Source organism: Phoca vitulina, unplaced genomic scaffold (assembly GCF_004348235.1).
Source record: "Phoca vitulina isolate PV1807 unplaced genomic scaffold, GSC_HSeal_1.0 scaffold10, whole genome shotgun sequence".
NCBI lineage: Eukaryota > Metazoa > Chordata > Mammalia > Carnivora > Phocidae > Phoca > Phoca vitulina.
This window is the reverse complement of record NW_022589713.1, coordinates 47,204,498-47,226,907: the sequence shown is the minus strand read 5'-3', so window position 1 is coordinate 47,226,907 and position 22,410 is coordinate 47,204,498. Positions and strand designations below refer to the sequence as shown.

Genomic DNA, 22,410 nt, shown 5'->3' with positions numbered 1-22,410 from the left:
GAGATGTATATACAATGGTGAACACAGTGTCTTTGTAACATTATAGAATTAGCAAGAATAACCTTGATGTCCCTAAGGAGGGGAACGAAGGAAGCTAAGAGGCTAGATTCAAGAAACATTAAGAATAATAAAGCCAACAGGGTTCGTCTGGATTTGAGGTGGGGGACAGAGGTATCAAAGAGGGTGCCTGTGTTTTGAATTTGCTCAGCAGACCCGTTCTGTGCAAGAGGGAGCAATAAAGAAGGGCCAGGTGTGGGGTGATGATCACATATTCTGGTCTGGAGGAATGTATGCCCACATGTGGATGTGTCACGTGGCCAGTTGGACAGACGGTCTGAGCCACGAGGAGAAGCCTGGGCTGGAGACATACTGGGAGGAGGGAGGTAGAGGATCATCTGCAAATCGATAGCGGGTACAGGTGAAGGGAGACTATGGGGGTAAGGAAGAGGGTCTAGGACTGGTCTTGAAGGAACTACAACTATGTTTTTTAACAGCTTTATTGAGGTATAAGTGACACACAATAAATAGCACATACTGAAAGTGTACAATTTGATAAATTTTGACATGTATACACCCATAGATCCATTATTACATTCAAGATAATGAGCATATCCCTCACCTCCAAAGTTACCTGGTGTTCCTTTGTAACCCCTCCCTCCCTCCTGTCCCCAGGCAACCCCTGATCTGCTCCCTTGCTAGGATTAGTTCTCATCTTCTAGAATTGTATGTAGATGGGACCACACGAAATGTAATCTGCTTTGGTCTGACTTCTTTCCTTCATTCTAATTACTTTCCTTTTTTTTTTTTTTTTTGTCCATGTTGTTGCTCGTATCAAGAGTTTATTCCTTGTTATTGCTGAATTGTAGTCATTGTATGGACGCACCACAATTTGATTATACATCGCCAATGTATGGACACTCAGACTGCTTGCACTTTTGAGCTACTACAAACATAGCACCTATGAATATTTGTGTACAAGTCTTGGTGTGGACAAACACTGTAACTTTTCTTGTAAATACCTAGGGGTGGAACGGCTGGATCATACGGGCGGGATATGGTTAGCTTTTAAAGGAACTGCCAAATTTTCCTCCAAAGAGGGGAGACTATTGAACATCCCCACCAGCAGTATACAAGAGGTCCAGTTGCTCCAACTCCTCACCAACACTTGGTATGGTCAGTCTTTTCATTGTAGCCATTCTAATAGGTATATGGTATTATTTCATTGTGGCCTTACTTTGCATTTCCCTGGTGACTAATGAGGAAACAACCTTTAGCAACCGGAAGAAGAGTGAACCTAGCTATACAGGAAACCCAAAGGAGAAGACAGAGATGCAGGAAGAAGACCAGAAAAACGTGGCATCGCGGAAGCCAACAGGAGAAATGGCTCAGAGAGAGTGGTCCAGAGAATCGAATGATGCTAGTGTGACCTGAAAATTCTCACTTGGATGTAGTGCCTTTGGTGCCGTTCCAGTAGCAATGGTTCCAGCTTCCAGCCTCTCTCCACGTTTGCAGAACAAGAGTCCGTGGTACTGCCTACTGGGTGGCACCCTCTCCTCACGTGTGTGGGCCCCAGCTCCCTCCTCGGAGCCCCTGTGTTGAAAGCACCAGTTGCGAACACTTTGCAGCAGTCCCACGTTTCCAGAGGGGGTCACAGGCTCTGTCTCCTGGGAGGCCAACTGCGACATGATTAGCATGCAGAAGTTTTCTTAGGGAGTGGTCTCAGGCTGGTCACCTCTGAGAACGGAAAAAAGCAAGACTGGGCGAGGCCGACGCTGGGATGCTGAGGCTGGGATGGCCCTTCAGCGTTGTCCCCATTGGGGGCAAGGGGGCCGAGGCTTCCTTCCCTGCGGGGACCAGTCCCTGGACGAAGCCTGCCCCAGGAGGGAGGTGTGACCCTGGGTGAGGCGACTCTTCCAGCTGAAGGTGATGCCCGTAGATAGTTACTGCTGAGGACTGCCAACCCAGCAACCTCTTCCTTTCCTCTTCAAGAGGGATCGGGGCGGCACAGTCAGCCTCCACTACAAGGGGTTTCTCCTCCAAGTTTCCAGGTTCTTATCACCCAGCCTCTTCCTTTGGCTCCCCACCTCAGATTGGAAGCCATTTCCTGCCGTTACCATTGCTAGATCACTTCAGAGCCCCCGGTGCACTTTTGCAATGTTCCAGCTCCCACTTAAGGGATTCCTTACACTAAACACTCTCTCGCTGTTCCCGGTTTCCTGATGTCCTCCTCCACCCAGAGGACTCCAACACCATTAGGGAGAAGGGTGCGGGGTGAGAAGCCCACGCTGGTGGACTGGTTCTGTGTCCCACTGGCTGGGTTACATATATATATAACCCAGAAAGGTCAATTTGGAAAATATCAGGATCATGTTTTGCTTTCGGCTCATGCATATCCCTGAGTCGTCTGAAAAGACCAACATTTCCATACAGAAATCTGGAATGTATCAGAGAACATGCATCCTGAGCCCTCCGTGTGTCTGCCCTGCAGGTAGGAACGTGCCTGAACTCTCTGAGCAACTTGGAGCCTGAGTGTAATCCATTTACGGCACTGCTGACATATTAATGCACTAAACGGCTCCCTGGTGATCTGAAAACGTTAACACAGTCACAGCCTGAGTGCCTAACTTCATGTGGACGTGACTCAGGCTCAGGGATAATCAGCTGAAAAACAGTATAAAGGGGTGCTGTAGGGGCAAGAATAAATCAATGATTTCTCCTTTCCATTTTTCTACCAGTACCAGAACGGATTTTCAGTAAATGCTGGACAGCAAGACCAGCACATCCCAAATAAACAGGTCCTGCCAGTTAATCAAGTGTCCATCACAACATTTAGATGTAGTCATACTGGCTTCAGGAAGCCTGTCTAAACTCTACTTCCCTGGCTCCCCTCACCAGCATTAAGAAGTCATCAGAATACAACCCACTTCTGTCAGTCAGAGTACATTTTATTAATACAGAAAGACCATGATTCACCTTGTTCACCCTCATAGGGGGAGTTTAGATCCTGGTAAGCACCACTCATGTTGTTTACCATGAACTTGATTATGAGGAGGAAGCAAAACACAGCATTATTACCAAAAAGTCCTCGCTGATAGTCTTAAACCCCCCCAAAATAAATGTATTAAAGTCTTCAAATATACAAATCTAAAAATATGTTACAACATTTAACAGTAAGACTCAAGTTCATTTTTTAAAATACGCTTTAAAATATACTAAGCATCTCTCTCCTTCCCCTGATTCTCCAGTGATGGGCAGAAGTCCTCCTCACTGCAGTCCTCCTCACTGTCGGCCTCCTGGATTTCTGTCTCGTGCTCTGTCCCTGGGGGAGAAGGGGGCTGCATAGTACTTGAGGCGGCCACTACGAGGCTTGCTCAGCAGACCGCTTGTGCTGCCTCCGGATGTGGCCCTCACTGCCGGGGTCCTTCTGGTGGTTCGCTGTGCTAGTCTTTCCCGCGGTTTCAATCCAGGGGTGCTGAAGGACCTGGTGGGCGGTGTAGCGCTTTTTGGGGTCTACCACCAGCAACCGGCTCACCAGATCTTTGGCAGCTGTGGGAGGGCGAGAAGGAAGAGAAAATGAAATGAATGCATGGGCTCTGAATTTGTCTGCCCCGCGCACGAACTGAGATCACAAACGCCCATGTCAGCACCACACGCTAGAGGGCGCTGCCCCACAGAACTTTCTGTGATGCTGGGAGCCTTCCATGTCTGCACTACCCACTGAGCGTCTGAAATATGGCTACCGAGACCGAGCAACGGAATTTTTATGTGTTGACTTTCAACGAGTGCACGTTTCAACTGCAATAGCCACGAGCGGCGAGGGGCTACCATGTCGGGACAGCAGAGCCTTAGAGGATGTCCGCTCGTTTCTAGAGTCAGGGGGCCAGGCCTACCCCTGACAGCCATGGCGCCCCGTGCAAGAGAACAAATGGAGGCCACATACCATATGTCTACATATCTTACATTTTGAAATCAATCGTCGGGCTGTAAAATAAAATCTGTTCAATCTCCTTCCTAAGTTGGTAAATATGCCTTCACACTGACAAAGTTGAGAAACACGTGAAGGAAACCTAAGTACAAAACAGCACCAAGTCAAAATGAATTTCATTTCCTGCCCAAGATCATGACTGATTCTAGAGGGATGGGGGGGCAACTGGTGGGCCAGGTGGCTTGAGGCAAGGGGGGAGAAATGACTTCTCTGTGGCTTGTTGGCTCTCCCTGGCCAGCTCCCTGAGCTTCCTTTTCGATCACATGAGAAAAACACCACCCACTTCTCCCCACCTTCCTTGGGTGATGACTCTTGCTTAAGATCAGCTGCTCACCCACCCATCAGCCCCTCCTCTACACCACTTTCCGGCCACCTCTTAAGCATGGAAGCCACAGGATTTCTCCTACCTCGCCCACTTCAAGCTGGGTGAGTTCTGCCAACAAAGTGCCTGGGCACCCACCCCAAACAGCATCACTCCCTCAAGATCCCCAGAAGACTCAGCAAGGAGTGGGTCAGGTTTAAACTGGGAATTCTCAGACTCACATGTACAAGTGTGGACAACTGAACACCCCACCAACATGTCCAAGCTCTCTCTACTCCTCTGAACAGAGGCTCCTTGGCTACCCTGGGGCAATATAGGAAGTTTCTGGGTAAAGAGGTCTCCCCAGTCTTGGAAGTAGGCCTGCACCATTTGGGCAGGGAATTCTGGGGTTCTGATTAAGTCACCTAGAAGGGGGGACCTGGTTCTGGAGGACACATCTCCTTGGCTCCAGCGTCCCCTTGCTTTGCTCTGTGGGGTGGGTATAACCAGAGTAGGGCCCTCTCTAAGGCATGGGGCTCAGGGCAGGGGCCACCATACCCAAATCTAAGAACAGTGCTGCACAGAACTTTCTAAAATGATTTTCAGTCCTTCAATTCCCAAGTCACCACTGGCTTGCTCAGCTCAAGACCCTCACTCCACCTGCAGCACGCCACCCCTCTCTCTACCTTATTTAAGGGGCAAAAAAAAATGAAGCTTTCTCCTTGCCTCATCCCCCAACCCCAAGTGAGGAGACTGAGGCTGGGGATGAGGGCAGTTCGATAACTCATCTTAGATGACATGGTTGGGGAAATTGAGGGAAAATAAAGTTGTCACTCCTATTCTACTTTTTAAGCTAGAGACTCAAAGACTCAAAACCCCTGAATATCCAGTTCCCAATTTTATAAGGGTAGCGGGTGGTACCAACAAATCAGTAGCAAAAAGGGGAAAGATGGGTTTTGAAAGGGGCCAAAAAGGAGGAAGACCCTACATGCCTCTGCTCCACTGGAGATAGCTAAGACCGTCACCCCGTGCCCTCCAGAGCCTCTGTGCTCCAACTACACCCCTCCACGACCCCTGGCTGTTCACGAGGAAGATACACATTCCCGGGCTGCTCAATTCCCAGTACTTCTATATACGAGATGACTGTGATCTTTCCAAATGAGGGTTTACATTTCTGATATTCTTCAGTTCTGAGGTCCCTCCACCGCCTTAAGTATCTAGTGACTGCAACCAGTGGTCCGACTTTTTCATTGAATCCAAAGCAAGTCCTGTTTCCCAGAGTGCTACACAAATAAATCTCCACGAAGCTCACAGTTAACAAAGGATGAAGCACAGGTCGACAGCCCCTCTCCGTGCCCAGTTCTGAGGTGGGCCCCCTGCGCGCCTCATTACACAGCTGACCTAAAACCTGCTCTGCCGTCAGAACCCAGGACGGGCCCCAGCTCTAACACGGCCTCGTGTCCCGCTCGGGGGAGCCAATCTCACCGTCAGAAATATTGTCCCAGTAAGGGGCCAGGAACTCGAAGTGGCCCAGCTGGATGATGTTAAAGAGCTCGTCCTGGTCCCTCTCCGGGCTGCGGAAAGGGGGGAAGCCACACAGCAGGATATACAGGATCACGCCTGCGGCCCACATATCCACTTCCAGCCCGTAACCTGTGCGACAGGCAGAGACACAAGCCAAACTGAGACCAGGCTGGATCAGACAGGAGGAGACAAACACGGGGAACTGTGGTTCTGGGTGACCGAGGACCGCAGCTTTCAGTAAGCACCAGCCACTTCTAAACACATGGGGGGCTGCTTTGCTGCCAAGGCCTACAAACGGGGGGGGTCGACACCAGTGTTACCCAAAGCGTGGTCCTCAGACGACTGCCCGTTTGTTACCCTTTCTTAACCGGTCTGGGATAAAATAAGCATAGAAACTGAAAGTAAACATTTGGAAACGCATAGCAATTGGGCATGGCCATGACATCCAGCTGCATGGTCAAGGACACGTCTCACTGATCAGAGTATAGGGCAGAGTTTGGGGGTTGTCGAGCACACGTGGTAAGTCACGCGTGGCATGAGCGGTGACCTCGTCCCATGTAGCAGAGCTTCGTGTGGGTCCATACTATATTAGAAATTCTAAAACCTTCACCAGAGACAGTTCAAGAAGCCCTGGTCTACCCCAGCAGCCTCTCCATCCTAGTCCTTCATTGTCTTTTCACACTGAAAAAATATTTTTACTGGCTCTCTCTTATGATTATAAAAAGACTGACATTACTAGCTGTATCCCCCATGAGCACACACACCCACACACACACAGTTATACTTCCTGTAACGAGATTAGGATCACATTGGACATATTTTATACCCTATTTCATTCACTTAAGGTATCATGGCATTTCCTATGGAGGAATGTCCTATAAAGAATATAAAAAAAATTCTTAAAAAATATGATTTCTAATAGCTATCAGTATTCCCTTTATATAATAAATCCTCTATGTTGTAATTTAAGTATTTCCTAACTTTCTTACACTATAATTCTGTGATGAACATCCTCATCTATTAAATATTTGTGCACATCTCAGACTATATTCTTGCAATAACTTTCCAGAAATTAAATGCACAATACAGTAAAGGTTTACACAGTAAAGGTTTTTGATATGTATTGCCCAATCATCCTCACAAAACCCTATAACAGCAGTATGGACATTTTCAAACATGTTCTAACTTTTTACCTTTGGAAAAGGAAAACACTCAGCAGCTATAATTGGGAAGTTGGATATTCATTATTAAGCCCCAGAGCAATGGTGTCAAGACAAATCAGCAAAAAAAAAAAAAATTACAGAAATAAATCATTGCTGACCTCTTTCTGGCCAACTTTACTGGCCTTTTCTCAGCTCTGTACTACCTTTCACACTCAGGAGGGTCTGGCTTAGCTTGGCCGCCCATCTTGAAATGTGCCCTTCGACCTCTGTGACACCGTACTCTCCTCGTCCTCTTCCTGCTTCCGCTGCCTTGTCCCCTGCTAACCCGTCCTTCCTTCTCCATCCCCCAACTCTGGGCCTCCCTCCAGAGTCTGTCCCCGGCTGCCCTTGCTGGCATCATGAGGAGCTCCTTATCTCGCCCGCATGGGCTGCCATTTCCGAGTTGAGGAGTCTCAAAAGCACCCGCTCAGCCCAGGGCCTGACCTCCCTGCCAACTGGACAACTCCATGCATTCATCCTCATACCTCTACCAAATCACTGTGTTTAAAATTTCAACCCACCCACCCCATCTCCCAAAAGAGCTTTCCAACAGCCTTAGTTGGTATCAGCACCAAGGCTGTGGTTTCCCTCAGCATTCAGGGAGACTATTTGCTTTCCTTCTTTTACCCAGGTCATTGATGCCTCCACAAAAATGTCTATGGTTGTCACCACAGTGCCTTAGCCACTCTGCTGGCCACACTGAGTCCAAATTCCTCTGCTCAGCCTCCCCCGTTGTGGAAAATCCAGACTCAACCTAGTCAGCCAACTAAATTGCCCTCTGCAACACCGAGACCAGTCTTCTCAATGGCTCTACCACCCAACCCCAGTGCATATTCCTGTCTCCCCGTCTTACCTTCCCTGATGCTTCTGCTGCTGGGAAACTCTCTCCCTTCTCCCCACCAACCCCACAACCCACCCAGAGCTTTCCCATCTTACAAATGACGCCTAAACTGATTTCTCCCAAAGTGCTACAGTGGCTAAACAGACATTCATATATTTGGAGCCATATAATAATAATAACGGTTTCCTTTTTATGTACTTTATAGAATGTGTCACTAAAACAGTTCATTGGATCCTCGTATAATATACAAACTGGTAATAAATACTACTCATGGGGTTTGAAATGGGACACCTTGCTCCTTAAAATGCAAAGTTGGAGGAGGAATTTTTAAGCCAATTACCATAAGAACTGCTTCAAATTTTTCCCATTACAGGTAGCCTTGGGTCAGTGGCACAAATGGCCTTCCTTGTTTGAGTTCCCAGGCTAATTCTCCGTCATCTTTTATCTCACTCTCCTGCCCACACACACACACACACACACACACACACACCCCAATCCCTCCATTGTAAGGGTAGCCCAGATGAGGAAAAAGTCCACATGCTTTGGTCAAGCTCTGTTTCAAACATCTCCATTAAAATCCAAGTGCGAGCCTGGTGCCAACTCTGAGATTTCTGATTGCTCCATATTGAAAAATATTAAATGTTAAAAATAAGACAGTTGTTAGTAAGTGAACCAGAGTCCCGTGGAGCAAGGTATAACACGTACCTTTCTCAGAAAGAATTTCAGGAGCTACATAAGTCGGAGTCCCACACACAGTAAATATAGGTCTCACCACATGCTTTGCAAGGCCAAAATCAGCCAATTTCAAGGTGGTAGATTTGTCCTCGTTTCGCTGAACCTGTAAGAAAACAAAATCTCCAAATCACCAAAATTGTGATGAGAACAAAGAAGAAAAACTAATGAGACAACAAGCATGCAAGGTCAGGATAAGCAAATGATAAACCTACTTGAGCTTATAGTTGATAAACCCAACCTGATTTCAGTGGTGGATACTCACATTTTCAAGTAAAACACCAATGAGTTAGATTCGCTCTGTTGTCCACTACGGTAGTACCATATTGCCACAGATGGCTATTAAAATTTGTATCAAATTAAAAATTTAGTTTCTCAGATGCACTAGCCATATTTCAAGTGCTCAAGAGCCATTGAAGGTTAATGGCTACCATATTGAACAGTGCAAATATGGAACCTTTCCATCACCACAGAAACTTCTATTGGGCACCACTGAGTTAGAACAAGGATCAATGATATTTTGAGCACTGACTAGCATTAGTGAGGACTAGAAAATGTCTCTGGGGAATGTGAAATCTGGGCAGAAAAAAAAACAAAGGGAAAGAACTAGAAATTAGAAGGAAGAAGTAAGCAAGAAGTGGAGAAACGCTAGGTACAGACCCTAATTTGAGGACTGGGTAAGGTCTTAAGGACCAAACAGACCAGGAGTCTTTAGTTCCAAATCCAAGACTTGCCTCTGGATGGTCTTGGACCAATTCTTCATTCATCTAAGCCTCTGTTTTCTCCTTTAAAAGGGGAGGGAGGTAATCAATTCCCGCAATTAGGCTTGTGTCAGGAGTTCCAATCAATGTCCATAATCTACCCTGCGAAGTCCTCCTCTAAAGTAACCAACTGTCCCAGGCCGCCAGGAACTGAAGGCTTCCCAGGATGTGAGATTTTCATTTTTAAAACTAGGACAATCTCTGGGGCGCCTGAGTGGCTCAGTCCATTAAGCGTCCGACTCTTGATTTCAGCTCAGGTCCTGATCTCAGGTCGTGAGATCGAGCCCTGTGTTGAGCTCTGAGCTTATCAGGGAGTCTGCTTGACATTCTCTCTCTCCCCCTGCCCTTCCCCGCTCTCAAATAAATTAATTAATTAAAAAAAAAAACTAGGACAGTCACAGGCAAAGCAGGATGAGGTGGTTGTCCTTGTTTCCACATAATACAGAATTAATGCTACTAAATAAGGATTTATTCATATATATATATGATATATATATATATATATATGATATATATATATATATATATATCATATATATATATATGAGAACAGACCAACTGGGTTCTGTTAACATTTCTGCATGAAGGTGAAAGAAGTTAGTTCTGATTCTTTAGACCCCACTTCCACCAGGTTTTGGAGAAGGGGAAAATCAGTCGTTTTTAGAGCACAGAAAAGACATGACCCTCACTCTGAAATGAAGACGGAGAACCCCTGCTCTCCTTTGTCTTCGTCAAAATGGATCCTACCTGCGTCTCATTCTTCCAAACAAATTCCTGTGGCCAGCTTTCTGATCACTGGTAAACCAATTCCCACTGCCCAGCTAATGTGTCCTGTCCTCCTTCTCCCTCAAGGTATCTGCATGCTAGATGATGTGTTAGGAAGAGGTGGGTCTTCACCTAAAAGAAATGAATCTCAAGAGGTGAGCCTAGCAGGTATTTAGACCACCACGCAAGACACGGCATAAGTAAAGATATGTTCTATTTCACGTAAAAACAAACAGCGAGGGGGCAAACCTAGCATATTTTGCAGTAAGTGAAAGATGCATTGGTTCCCTCCTTGCTACGCAGGTGCTTTTCCACTCTGGGGAAAGGTTAAATCATTGGGCACATGAGAACTCCAATCTTCTTCAACGCTAGTTGGTACCCAAACAAGTAAGGCAGAAGGGCGACCCATAGGAGATCTGGCCTCCAAACATCAGAGAGTGTTAAGACTCAGAGCAACAGCCTTCCCCCTGACCAAGTCTCAGGACACCAAGAAATAAAGGCAGAAGCCAAAGGGTTCCCACGGCCCCTCGTTCCCGGGAGGCAGGAAGCGAGGTATCACAGCCCGGTGGCACCTGCCTACTTCAGCTATAGCCCCGCGTGGGCCCCACTCTGCAGCAATCCAGGTAGCCGCCCCTGGCAGCTGGTCTGTGCACGCCAGGAAGATGCTGGTTCCCTACCGGGAAGGCGTTCCGAGCCCCTTTAGCAGACTTGTTACCCATCCTTCCGACCTCGTGTTCACAGAAAGCTGCCCACGTGATCTCTAGCAGGGAGCTTTGAACGGTAGATTCTGCAAGTGTGGCATCTTTTCCTCCCTCCTGTCATCTGCCTCCTGGGAAAGGTGCACCTGTCGTCACATCCTCCCTGGCACCTTTCCTCCCAACAGAAAGGACAAAGCTGGGGGCTGTCAAGGTCTCGGGCCCAGAGCGGAATTTATCCATAGAGGGCAGAGATAAGAGTGGAATCTTAAAAAACAAACAGAAAAAGTCCAGCTCCTAGAAACAAAGAGTAGGACGGTGGTCACCAGGGACTGGGGAAAGCTGGTGGTCCAAGGGTACCAACATTCGGTTGTAAGATGAATATGTTCTAGGAATCCATAGTAACTGTAGTTAATCATTCTGTATTGTGTACTTGAAATTTGCCAAGAGAGATCTTAAACATCCTTACGAGACCAAAAAAATGCCACAAAAAACAAAGCAGCTCTATGAGGTGATGGACAGGGAAATTAACTTGAGTGTGGAAATCCTTCCACAATGTATACGTGTATTGGATTGGATCATCATGGTGTACATTTGAAATATATCACAATTTTATTTGTTAATCATACCTCAATAAAGCTGGGGGGAAGAAATTAATGCATAGTTTTAATTAAAACATAAATTTTGTTAAATATAAGATTAAGTAAATTTATACTTTGGAGTTTTTTCCAAGGCACATTCTCAACAAAACTTTTATTTTCCACTTAAAAAATAATTACAGCCCCTATGGCTGTCTTGAAACCCAAACAGACAGTCAGTGCTCTGGGGATCCTGGTCACACAGAAGTGCCCCCAGGAACACAGCCACCTTCCCCCCTGGAGGGACCCCTGCTGGACCCAGCACCACCTGAGGGATTGATGGCAAAAGCCCCTTTTGTAACAAATCGGTAAGATCAGGGTCGAGGTGACTGGCTCTGTCCCCTCCTGGCAGAGGTCGGCCTCAGGTCCACCTGCTTCTGGTTCTCCTGGAGCAGGGGGCGCTGGGCAGCTTCCTCATGCCCCGCACTGAAATAACCCTTTGCAGGACGATTCAGCATCATGCACCCATTACAAGTACAGACTCTAAAGCCCAACAGCCAGGTGCAAACTCCAGCTCACCATTTACTGGTGTAACTGGCTAAGTCACTGGTCCTCTCTGTGCCCCCACTTCCTCCTCTGTGAAGTGAGATGTGAATGAGATGTGTGGTGAGAATTTAATGAATTAACATTTGTAAGGTGGGATAAACAGTACCCCAGCACCTAAGAAGCATGACATAAGTGTTTGTTAAGTAAACCCTACTATTGTAGCCTCTGTAACCTCGAAAGAGCAGGACTGACTTCAGAGAAAATGAAAAGTATGGGAGGTTGTCCTTGATATCTTCCTTGTCCAAACCGAAGGCCCCTATATCGGGCAGGGCCCTGGTCCATCCTCTGCTGTGAAAGCTCCAGCCCCCTCTCAGCTCTTGCCTGCCCTGCATCTCATCATAGAAGCTGAACCCCTCATGGCAAAGGGGAGCTGAGCTGTTAATGACTGAGCTACGATAAAACAGGGATGAGGCTGGCTGACCACACCCCGGGGGAGAGGCTCCTTGGGACCACCTATAGGAGAAATTACCAACTTGTCTGCAGGCACATGCTCTCACATCTCTCCTGGAATGGGGACAGAGGTTGCCAATGCTCCCAGCAGGGCCTGGGGGGCCGAGGGCAATGGGAAGACCGGCTCTCCCTGTACACCAACAGAACCATGGGCACAGGAATACAGGGCACGCCCTCTCCGGTTTCCCCAGACAAGAGTAAGTTCTCTGCACTTGCTTTGGATCCTGCCAGTGAGCTTACTGCTCTTAGAAGAGAATGTGTCTTAATTACGGAGTCTGAGTTACCGCAGGCAACCTAATCGATGCCTCCCTAATTAACCTAACTGAAGGGAAAGTCACAGATGCAGACAAAAATGCGATTCGGCTGTGGTCTGCATAGCGAGACAGATAGGGCCCAGAAGGAGACAGGGAGGTAATGATTAGAATAACTGACTAGAAAATCGCGTTCGGAAGGGGAGGACAACAAAATAGTGTGGTGCCTACTAGAGTTTCCAGCTGGATCATCTACATTAATCACATTTGCTGGGTAGTTGCTGAAAAAATATGTCCCCCACAAATATTTGTATTCTCCCAACCAAATGATCAGCAGGAAAAGCATCTGGCTGTCTTGATAACACCAAAATAAAACATGCCCCCAGGAGAAATAACAAACTAGTCCTTTCCTCAGAGAAACACCCCCAACTCCAAACCCTGGCTCCACTGAAGGACCAGCAGATTCAACACGGTGGAAACTCAGTCTTTTGTTTCACACATTTATTAGGTTAAATGTCCACATGCTGAGGCATGCATTTCCAAACACCAAATCCGTGTTTTACATTATTCCGTGCCCTTTCTAACACATGGTATGCTGCTTCTTTTCTCTTCTCGGTTTCATCCTGCTCCTTGTGTCTCGGGATCATCCCCACAGCACTGCCCACAGCAGACGCTGAGCCCGGGGGCTGGTTAAGATCTGTGGAGTCGTTTGTCCCTTCCAGAAAGCGGCTCGAGACCACCGGTGTTTTTAATTCTGCTGTCTCCAGCTTCTACTCTCAGTAGGGATGTCACATCCTTTGGAGCCATCCGTGTGACTTGCGTCTTCTCATCTATTTCATCTACGTGAGCAGCTTAGTTATACTTAAAGTCCTGCACTGACTGTGTGAGTTTCCTTTTGTTTTGTTTCTACAAGCACCTCCCATTCTTGGCTTCAGAACAATTCCCTATCTTAATCGTGAAATCAAATGAGGGACATCCTCCCGGGATAACTCTTCCTCCTAGCATCTGAGGGACTTCTGAAACCACCAGCTTTTCCACCCAGATGGGAATGTGTATAAAACATCCTCCCACCAACGACTGTTCACCTCTGATTGAAATCTCAACATGGAAGAGATCCTACAACTTTAACCGGCAGCTCATCCCATTTGTGGCCAGTTTAACTTGTGAGGAGGTTCACCCGTGTGTTGATTCCAAATTCCACCCCCTACACAGTTGTCTAAGTCTGCCCTCGGGGAGGGAACTGAAGAAAGCCATACTCATCCCAAAGGGAAACAGCTATCATGATTCCCAAGTCACCTCTGGTTTCTCTAACTTCACATCTGAGGATCTTCCAGTTGATCCTTGTAAGACCTATTCTCCTGACCATCACCCCTTTCTAGATCCTTCCTACACTAAGTTCATTGCCTGAACCAACAGCACCATCATTGCTTGGGAGCTGGGTAGAGATCTAGGCTGCCCAGACCCACTGAACCTGAACCTACGTGTCGACAAGCCCCCAGGGTGATTCGTGTGCACAGTCAAGTCCTGGATGATCTCCATTTCATCGATGCCTCTTTTAACAAAGAGCGCTCAGAAATGAACACTACGTTCCACGTGTAATTTGATCAGGACAGTGGACCTCAGGCCTCTCAGTGGATAGGGCACTGGGTGGCCATAATGACAGCCAAAGACTCCATTCGGTGTCCCACTCTGATGCCCCTTCCTCAGTAAGCCTTTTGAGGGGTTCAGAATATGCCACCCCAAATTATTCCACTTTGACATATTGATTATTAAACAACTCCTATCTTCCACTAGTTTTCCCATGATTTTACTTGCCACAATTTGCTGCCCCTAAAATCCTAGAAACCCTTTTTCTTTTATCTTGTCACTTCTCTAAAAATTTATTGTTCTTTTTTTTTTTTTTTTTAAAGATTTTTTATTTATTTATTTGAGAGAGAGAGAATGAGAGAGAGCAAGCACATGAGAGGGGGAGGGTCAGAGGGAGAAGCAGACTCCCTGCCGAGCAGGGAGCCCGATGCGGGACTCGATCCAGGGACTCCAGGATCATGACCTGAGCCGAAGGCAGTCGCTTAACCAACTGAGCCACCCAGGCGCCCTAAAAATTTATTGTTCTTTTAAGATGCTCTATAAAGCCCCAATTTCGAACTACCCATTTGAGTTACTCACTCCAGAGCTCCTCCCATGTGTGTGTGCTGCATTCATGCCCTCCGTCTGGTTTTCTCTTGTTAGTCTGTCTTTTTTCGATTTAATTTCCAGGGTCCTGCCAAAGAACCCAGGAGGGTGGAGACAAAAGGGTTTTTTTCCTTCCCTACACCTTCGTGGGCCAGGTTGGCCAGGTTTGGCCCATAGCCCCTGTGCCCACATCTGAACCTGCTTCACTGACATCTCCATTTCTCTGTCTCACTGCTCTGGGTCATGTTCCTTCCAGAGCTCGGTTCTCAGCTGCCCTCCAACTGCAAGAGTGTTAGAGATGAATTCACACAGCACTGTTAGGACTGCTGATCCATCTGCATCCATCACCCCCTTTCCCAGCCACACCAAAGTTCCCTGATTTGAATCCAGGTGGTCTCTATTATTTACATAAGCACCCATAAAACACGGGATAACTCTTCCTCCTAGCATCTGAGGGACTTCTGAAACCACCAGCTTTTCCACCCAGGGCCTCAAAGCTTCAAGAGGAATCTTTATTTTTCTGAACAATTAACAGCCTCCTGTCCTTCAATGGTACCTCAATTTAAATGTGACCTTGCAATGTTCATCTCTGAACAGAAGATGGCAGCAGAGTATAGACCAAGCAGCAAGTAGTAACCCCCCCCCCCCCCCCCCCGCACCCGCCCCCGCCCCCACCTCAAGCCAAGAAAAATTCAGATGTGGTTAAGCCTACTTCTTACTTGATCCTTCATGGTCCTTCTGGCCTTTTCCCTCCAAGGTTCCATTTTCAACTGGCTATGAGGACTTTATGATCTTAGAAACCAACTCACACTGAAATACCAAAATACCAATGCCTAGAATCAATTTACATTTCAACAGCCAAAGATACCGTAATGCAAAACAATGATTGAAAGCATCAGTGGAAACAAAGTCTTCCCTGGGACCTGTCATGACAGGCCAATGACAGGCCTTCATCTGGTACTTTTCTACTTCATTAACACCTGATATTCACCCAACAAATATTTAGATGCCTAGGGTTTGCCAGATATTTTTCTAGGTACTAGGAGCAGTAGATGTTCAGGATGGAACAGAATGTGGAAAACCGCAAACAGGGCAGACAGACACCTCTTTCAGGGGGTGGGGTGTGTAGTTCATAAAAGTGGGGTAGTAGCTGAGGGGGACGTGGAGGAAACAAGCTTTGTTTTCTTAAGTTGGGAGATAGCACGTCTGTTTAGGTGATGATGCAGCCGTGCCCTGGGCTGGAGAAGTCTGGAAGAGGCGCAGGTTCCGTCTGAAATCCGGTTTCGGCATCCTGAGTTTGAGATGCTCATCACATCAGACAATCAGGTGGTGACCTGAAGTGAGTGGCCGACCACGGGCCCACCCTACTTGAGCCAGGAAACATCTATAGTCCACCCTCCACTCTTTTAACCCAACACTGGGTTAAAAAGACACGGCATCCAGGGACTACTCCCCAGGCTCTGTGGCCAGACATCCCCCGCTGGGGGATCTCCGGCCATCCCCTAGGTGTGGTGTAGCCTCAGTTTCCCCACGTGTACATGGAAGTAATGAAGCCTTCCTCAGGGGGTTGATGTGAGAATTCTATGAAAATGCAAAGTGCATAGAATCGTGACTAACGTGCTAAAATGACATGACAATAAAGTCTGTGCGTGCTCTGATGGGACATGGGCTCTAATCAGGTGGGAGCACAGAGTCAATGTCTCAGTGCAACAAGTATAGGTAGTGATTCTCCAGGGACAGTCCTCTACTACCACCCAAGAGATACCAGACAGCGTCTGGAGGTATTTTTGGTTATCACACCTCAGGGGGATGCTAGTGGCATCTAGTGGGTAGAGGCCAGGAAGCTGCTAAACCTCCTACAATGCCCAGGACAGCCCCCACAGCAGAGTCATCCTGCCCAAACGCCAACAGTCGGTGGAGAATCCTGGTGTAGAACAAGAGAAATAGGGCCATCACCATCAGGTTCAGACTAAAGTGACTACCCCCTGGTAAAAGAGACCATTGAGGTAACTAGCAGGATGTTTCCAAACCAATGCTTGGACTAATGTGTGATTTCCATACTCTCCTCTCTTTCTGTATGGAAACACAAAGAGTATGCTCCTCCTCACCAGCTTCTCAGTCTTCCTGATACTGGAACCCAGCCAAGTCCCCCACCCCCCCCCCCCCCCCTCCCCCCGGCTTTCAAGGGACCAAAGTCCACATTCAGCATTGAACTTTCTAAGGAAATCATTTAATCCAGTCAAGCAACTGAACTGTCAACATGTGTTTTGCAAAAGAGCTCAGAAGTAAGACTGGAATTACCTGGATTTTTGTTTTAGCTCTGCTTACACCAAAAGAGCCAGAAGGCCCCCACCTTGACTTTTTCTGAGCCTATTTTATCACCTACCATATGGGAGAGGTCTCTAGACTTCCCAGGCAGACCTAACTTTCTGTGGCTATGCTACAATCTACCAGAATTTGAAACCATGCAGCAAGAAAGGATCTCTTTCATCTCAGTTTTAGCATTTAGGGACAGAAAAAAAAAATGTTAAGATCTGCCAAGCACCAGTCTAGTAGAGTGTCCAGGAGCTTGGAAGGGTCCTGGGTTCAAATCCCACTTCTCCTCATTTGCTGTGTGACTCTGAGCAAGTTACTCAACCTCTCTGGGCCTAAGTTTCCTTCCCTGTAAAGAGAGGTAAGTGCACTTACTGCACAGGGTGTATACAGCAGGTAGCAGGAGCCAAGGGCTTGGAGCAGTGCTGGGTCTATAGCGAGCACCATGTGTTCCCCATCACAGGTGTAGTTCAGTCCCTTTGAATTAATTAACTAAAAGGAAGGGAAGATTTTTGCAGTCTCCCTGATTCTATCCTTCACCACCTTGAGACCCTGACATTTGTTAAAACCAAAGTTTTACCTAAAATAATACTAGAAACATTACCATTTTGCAGCCACACCTAAGTACCTAAAAGCTAAACGGCTTTCACTTGCCCCCCACAACCCGTGAATGTGGGCGGGGCTTGATCCACAGGTAAAAAACAAACCTGACACATAAAATCTGAACTTGAAAACAGATAAACCAGCAGAGGAGGGTAGCTGGAACCCCAAGGTCATTCTTGGCACAGCCCTTGAAGAAGCTTCCCTGCAAGGACCCTTCTCATTCCCTATCCGAGAGCCCCGCCCCCACACATGTGGTAACCAAGCCCAAACAAAGGGCATGGCTATCCCAGAGGCAACCACAGCTGGACAAGGAGACAGTGTGGGTCAGGGCAGGAGGACTGGGGGTCTGCGTGCAGAATAACAGGGTTGTTATGTCCCCACCAGGGCAGGGTAAACAAAAGCAGGCCGAGAGGAAGGGAAAGCATTTGAGAGATGCCTTGTACCATAGAATGAGGAGGCCCAACTTTCTATGAGGCTGGGGGGCTCCAAGAGATCCAGAAAAATAACCCATGAAGTTTGGGTGATTCTGGAAACAGAGACCTGGCAGGCACTTCTTATCTACACTTTCCTGAAAGCTGTAGTCTCCCAGATTTGTCCTATATCCAGCAGTTCCCCGGATCTCCTGAAAGAGGACTTGGCAGCATCCCCGTGACCCCACAATGGAGATGGGGAGAAGAGTGAGGGAGGATGTGGCAGCACCCCCCAAATGACCCTGAGCCATACCCATGCTGAGGGACCCATCCTGGCCAATGAGATAGAACAGGAAGTGTGCTGAGGAGCTCCTGAGCCAGAATGTCCTCCACTTTAGAAAGGGGAGAACACCAGCAAGAGTCCATGCCCTGTTTCTCCTGCCATTTATGTGAGTGTGACAATGTGATCCTTGGAGCGTGGTAGACACTTGCGGGCCCTGAGGGAAATGGCAAAAACTGCCTTGAGATCTTTGACCTGCTCCATTAACCATCCCTGCAACCACTTGTCTCCAGGCTTCTTGTCACTGAGACAACTAGATGTCTTCATTGTTTGAGCCATTGCTCCACAAGGTATGCTCTGCAGACCATTAGCACCACCTGGGAACTTATTATAAATGCAGCATCTCAGGCCCCTCCCACACCCACTAAATCAGCATCTGCATCTTATCAAGATTCCTGTGCACATGGCGATTTAAGAAGTGCTGATTTACCCCACTGTTAGTCACGTGGTCCCATGGCAGCAGGAAGATAGCTCAGCTGCACCAAGGAGAGCCAGGAAGGGTGTCCTCTCCCTCCCTTAGCCTCTGCTCAGCCCTGACAATTCACCCCGCTCCCCTGGATGCAAACTCTCCACGGGCACACATCTCTATGTTTCTGCCTCCAAGTCCTTCCCGGAGAGGTAATGAACTGACATAAAACACCAAGCCCACCACAGTATGGCCGTGCACGTAATTTATCAAAATTCCCAAGGTCAAGGTCCTACCCAGGAAAGCCAAAGTTATGACCAACAGAATTACTATTGTCATGGTCACCATTACTTATTCATGGGCCTCCAGTTGTGCCCTGGAATCTGACAAGGTCAAAACATCAGAGATGGTTCCTACAGGGGAAATTCACCATCTTGAAAAGGCACCTGGGGTCAAATGCCTGAGCATGTGGCCCACATGAGATTCTTAGACAAATCATCCTTTAACCTGATTCTATATATTCTATCCGACTGACTGAAAGGGATTTTAAGAGTTTTGTCTCAATATGGAAAAGTGGAGTCTCCTTGCCCAAAACAGTAGTTAGAAATTAAAGGTTGGGGTGGGGGATCAACAGTATATCGGCATCCACACAGAATGCCCAGGTCTACGGAGTCCTTAGTCAGAAGGCCCAGTCAGAACATTACAATCACGTCGGCAAGGTTTAATGAATGAGAAAGTGGGAAAAGGAAGACCCACAGCTGAGTTTGCCCCACCCCATCTCTATCTCTGTGCCTTTATCTGTTTTAATCTGTCCCTCTCCTTCCTTCCTTCCTTCCCTCTCTCTAGCCTTCCTCTCCATATCCTCACATAACCCCTAACACGCAGGACATCTGGAAGAAGCTGAAACAGAGCCAGGGGTTTCAGATTACTGCAATTAGACAACCAGATCTTAGACCCTGGACACTCGTTGAAGGGACTCACCAATTTGCTTCCTCAGATTAAGGGCATTTTGAAAATACAGATTTTTAAGAAACTTAATCTTAGATCCTCAAATAGCTCACAAGAAATCACTCAGAGCAGCAACAACACACATGAACACAAGTATTAAGAAGACATTAGCAGATTGCTGTTATGCACCTTTACTAAAGGACCTGAACTTCAGGACTCCTTGGGGGAATGGAGTCACAATTTTAGAAGTGATTTAGCAACGTTCAGCAACATTTTCAATCGTGCTTTCAAGTTGTCTCTGTTGCTGATAATTTACTACAGACGGTAAATTATCAGACATCCATCCTTGTAGGTGACTCTTTCAGAAGGAACAAACAGAGGAAAACCTCAGTTATCAAAATGACCCAGTATCTAGAATTTTGAAGACTTTAAGAAATTTCCTGAAACTTCTGGCTATGTGGTCAAGCCTTAGACAATATGTGGGTTCACTTACTATATGGATACTTTTTATTTTCCTGGAAACTGTTAAAATGGAGACCACAAGCCACTCTCACTGATACAAGCTTAAAGTCATAACTCTGATGTCTCCTGCTGGAATTCACCCTGGGATTCTTGAGATGGTCTCTTACAAACCTGTCTTCTCACAAACTTGATCAATATTGGCCAATGACCGAAAGGCTTATATCACTGCACTTTTTCTTTCGTGATTTCCTGTTATCGCTGAAATCCCCATTTCTTGATTTTATTAAGTATACCTTAACGAGATATGCTTCATAGGCATCAAATGTTTAGTGAATGCAATCAGTATATAAATGCATTCATGAATTCTTGGGCCGCTAAGGAGAGGCCCTGGACGCCTCTGTCTTAGATGCTAAGGGGAAAGAAGACTGAAGCTGGAGCTGGAAAAAGAGAAGCCGTGACGGCCAGGGAGAATAGTGCACCGCAGACCCGCTCACAGCACTGAGTCCTTCTTGTACATCCAAGTAGAAGTGGAAAAAAGAACTTAGAGAATTAAAATGAACAAAATGACTGGATAGGTTTCTTTTCCAGGGAGAACGGGCAAGGAGTGTGGTGGGCCATTTTTTATCCTTCCAGATTTTCCTTACCAGCCTTGGGGACGTCAGTCACAGCCTTGTCCTAGTTGCATTCAGCAGTTAAAAACCTAGAAAAGTCTGTTCCTTCCCAGAACCCACAAGAGGCCAGAAAGAGTACCACATTTATCCTTGATGAGCTGTGACCTGACCCCACGGCTGCCCACCACCATTTGCCCTGGATTCCGAGGGTCTCTGCTCCAACCACTTCGCAGCCACCGTGCCTGCTGCCCATTTCCTTCCTTTCAGCCTGTTTCCAGAGTGGGAACCTGTCCCTTCTCTTGCCCTTCCTCTGGGACAGATGGTCTCAAATGACCTTGCTCCTGTCTGACCTCTCCTCAGCGTCTTCCCCCACCCACTCGCTCAGCCTTCTTTGCTGTAGGCAATATCGCAGCTGTCGGCCATCAGGGGCCTGGCCTGCCCATTTCCCACCCTGCGTGGGCTGCTCTCATCATCCTCACCTCTCTGGCTCCTGTCCACCCCCTCCCTCCCTCCCAGGGCCCCGTCAACACACAGCACATTCTGACCCCACTAAGGGAGGCACATACTGGCAGGAGAAGCAATTAACATTTCTGCAAGCTGGAAATTCTCGTAATTAAAACTTCTTTTGCAAGATCTCAGGAGTCGAAATAACCAAAGGGAAGAGGAGTGCTAGCATCTTATCAGGAAGTGTGATCAGTAAAAATAGATAAAGTCAGTAATACAGGCCTAAATTGTACCCCGGGGCCCAATTATTAGACACTAATATTTCTGTTGATTAAAATAACATGATAAGCTTGCTATATTCATAAAGAACTCTTTGCACATTCAGAAAGTCTCTAAAAGAAGCAACAGTTACAATCACTCATGTAGTCAGATATTAGTTCTAACGTGAAATCACTTTCCTAAGTTTAGCAAAGTCAGGTCTTAATACAGAGAGTGGCCATCTACTGAAGGATAAAGAAACAATCGCTTTGATAATACAAAGCTCAGCACAAGCGCAAAACACTAAATTAAAGGCAACTGAAGAACATTCGTTGAGAGACAGTGGTCACCTCAGTGGTATTTAGGAATAGTAAGTCTTAGAAGACCAAGCAAGTTTGTGATGTGTTATCAGACCAGCAAGTTGACAGATGACACCCTTCTAAGCCCAGACAATGAGCCCACTGCCAAATCCAACACTAGCCAGAACTCTGTCTGAAAAGCCAAAAACACTGACATTAGAGAGCATTTAGACTTGACATAACAATATGTTGAACTTCACTCACCCAGAAAAAGGACTAACGTGGCTTATAAATGTGACAGACCTGTTCATTTTGATAAATGCAAGCTGACAAAGTATCCACGGGACAGAAAAGATATTAACCTATTTCACAAAAGATGGCTCAAATATGGAGCTCTTGGCAGTTTCTGAAGGAGCCATACCACCACAAAAAAAAAGTTCATTTAAAAAAAAA

At 46.9% G+C, this 22,410-nt stretch overlaps 1 protein-coding gene across 2 annotated transcripts in view; it reads right to left on the bottom strand.

Moving 5' to 3' along the window:
* Nucleotides 1-526: 526 nt before the first annotated feature.
* Nucleotides 527-22,410, bottom strand: part of DCLK3 (doublecortin like kinase 3) — a 31,422-nt gene continuing 9,538 nt past the window's right edge. Inside the window, exons 2-4 of one of the 2 annotated variants that reach the window (XM_032409030.1) lie at nucleotides 8,559-8,691; nucleotides 5,772-5,939; nucleotides 527-3,546 (exon numbers count right to left, since the gene is read on the bottom strand). In XM_032409030.1, the coding sequence (XP_032264921.1) occupies nucleotides 3,359-3,546; nucleotides 5,772-5,939; nucleotides 8,559-8,691 (489 nt within the window). In that variant the 3' untranslated portion in view covers nucleotides 527-3,358. Of the gene's footprint in view, nucleotides 3,547-3,988; nucleotides 4,068-5,771; nucleotides 5,940-8,558; nucleotides 8,692-22,410 lie in introns of those variants that run through there. The other variant, XM_032409029.1, reaches the window with a different exon arrangement.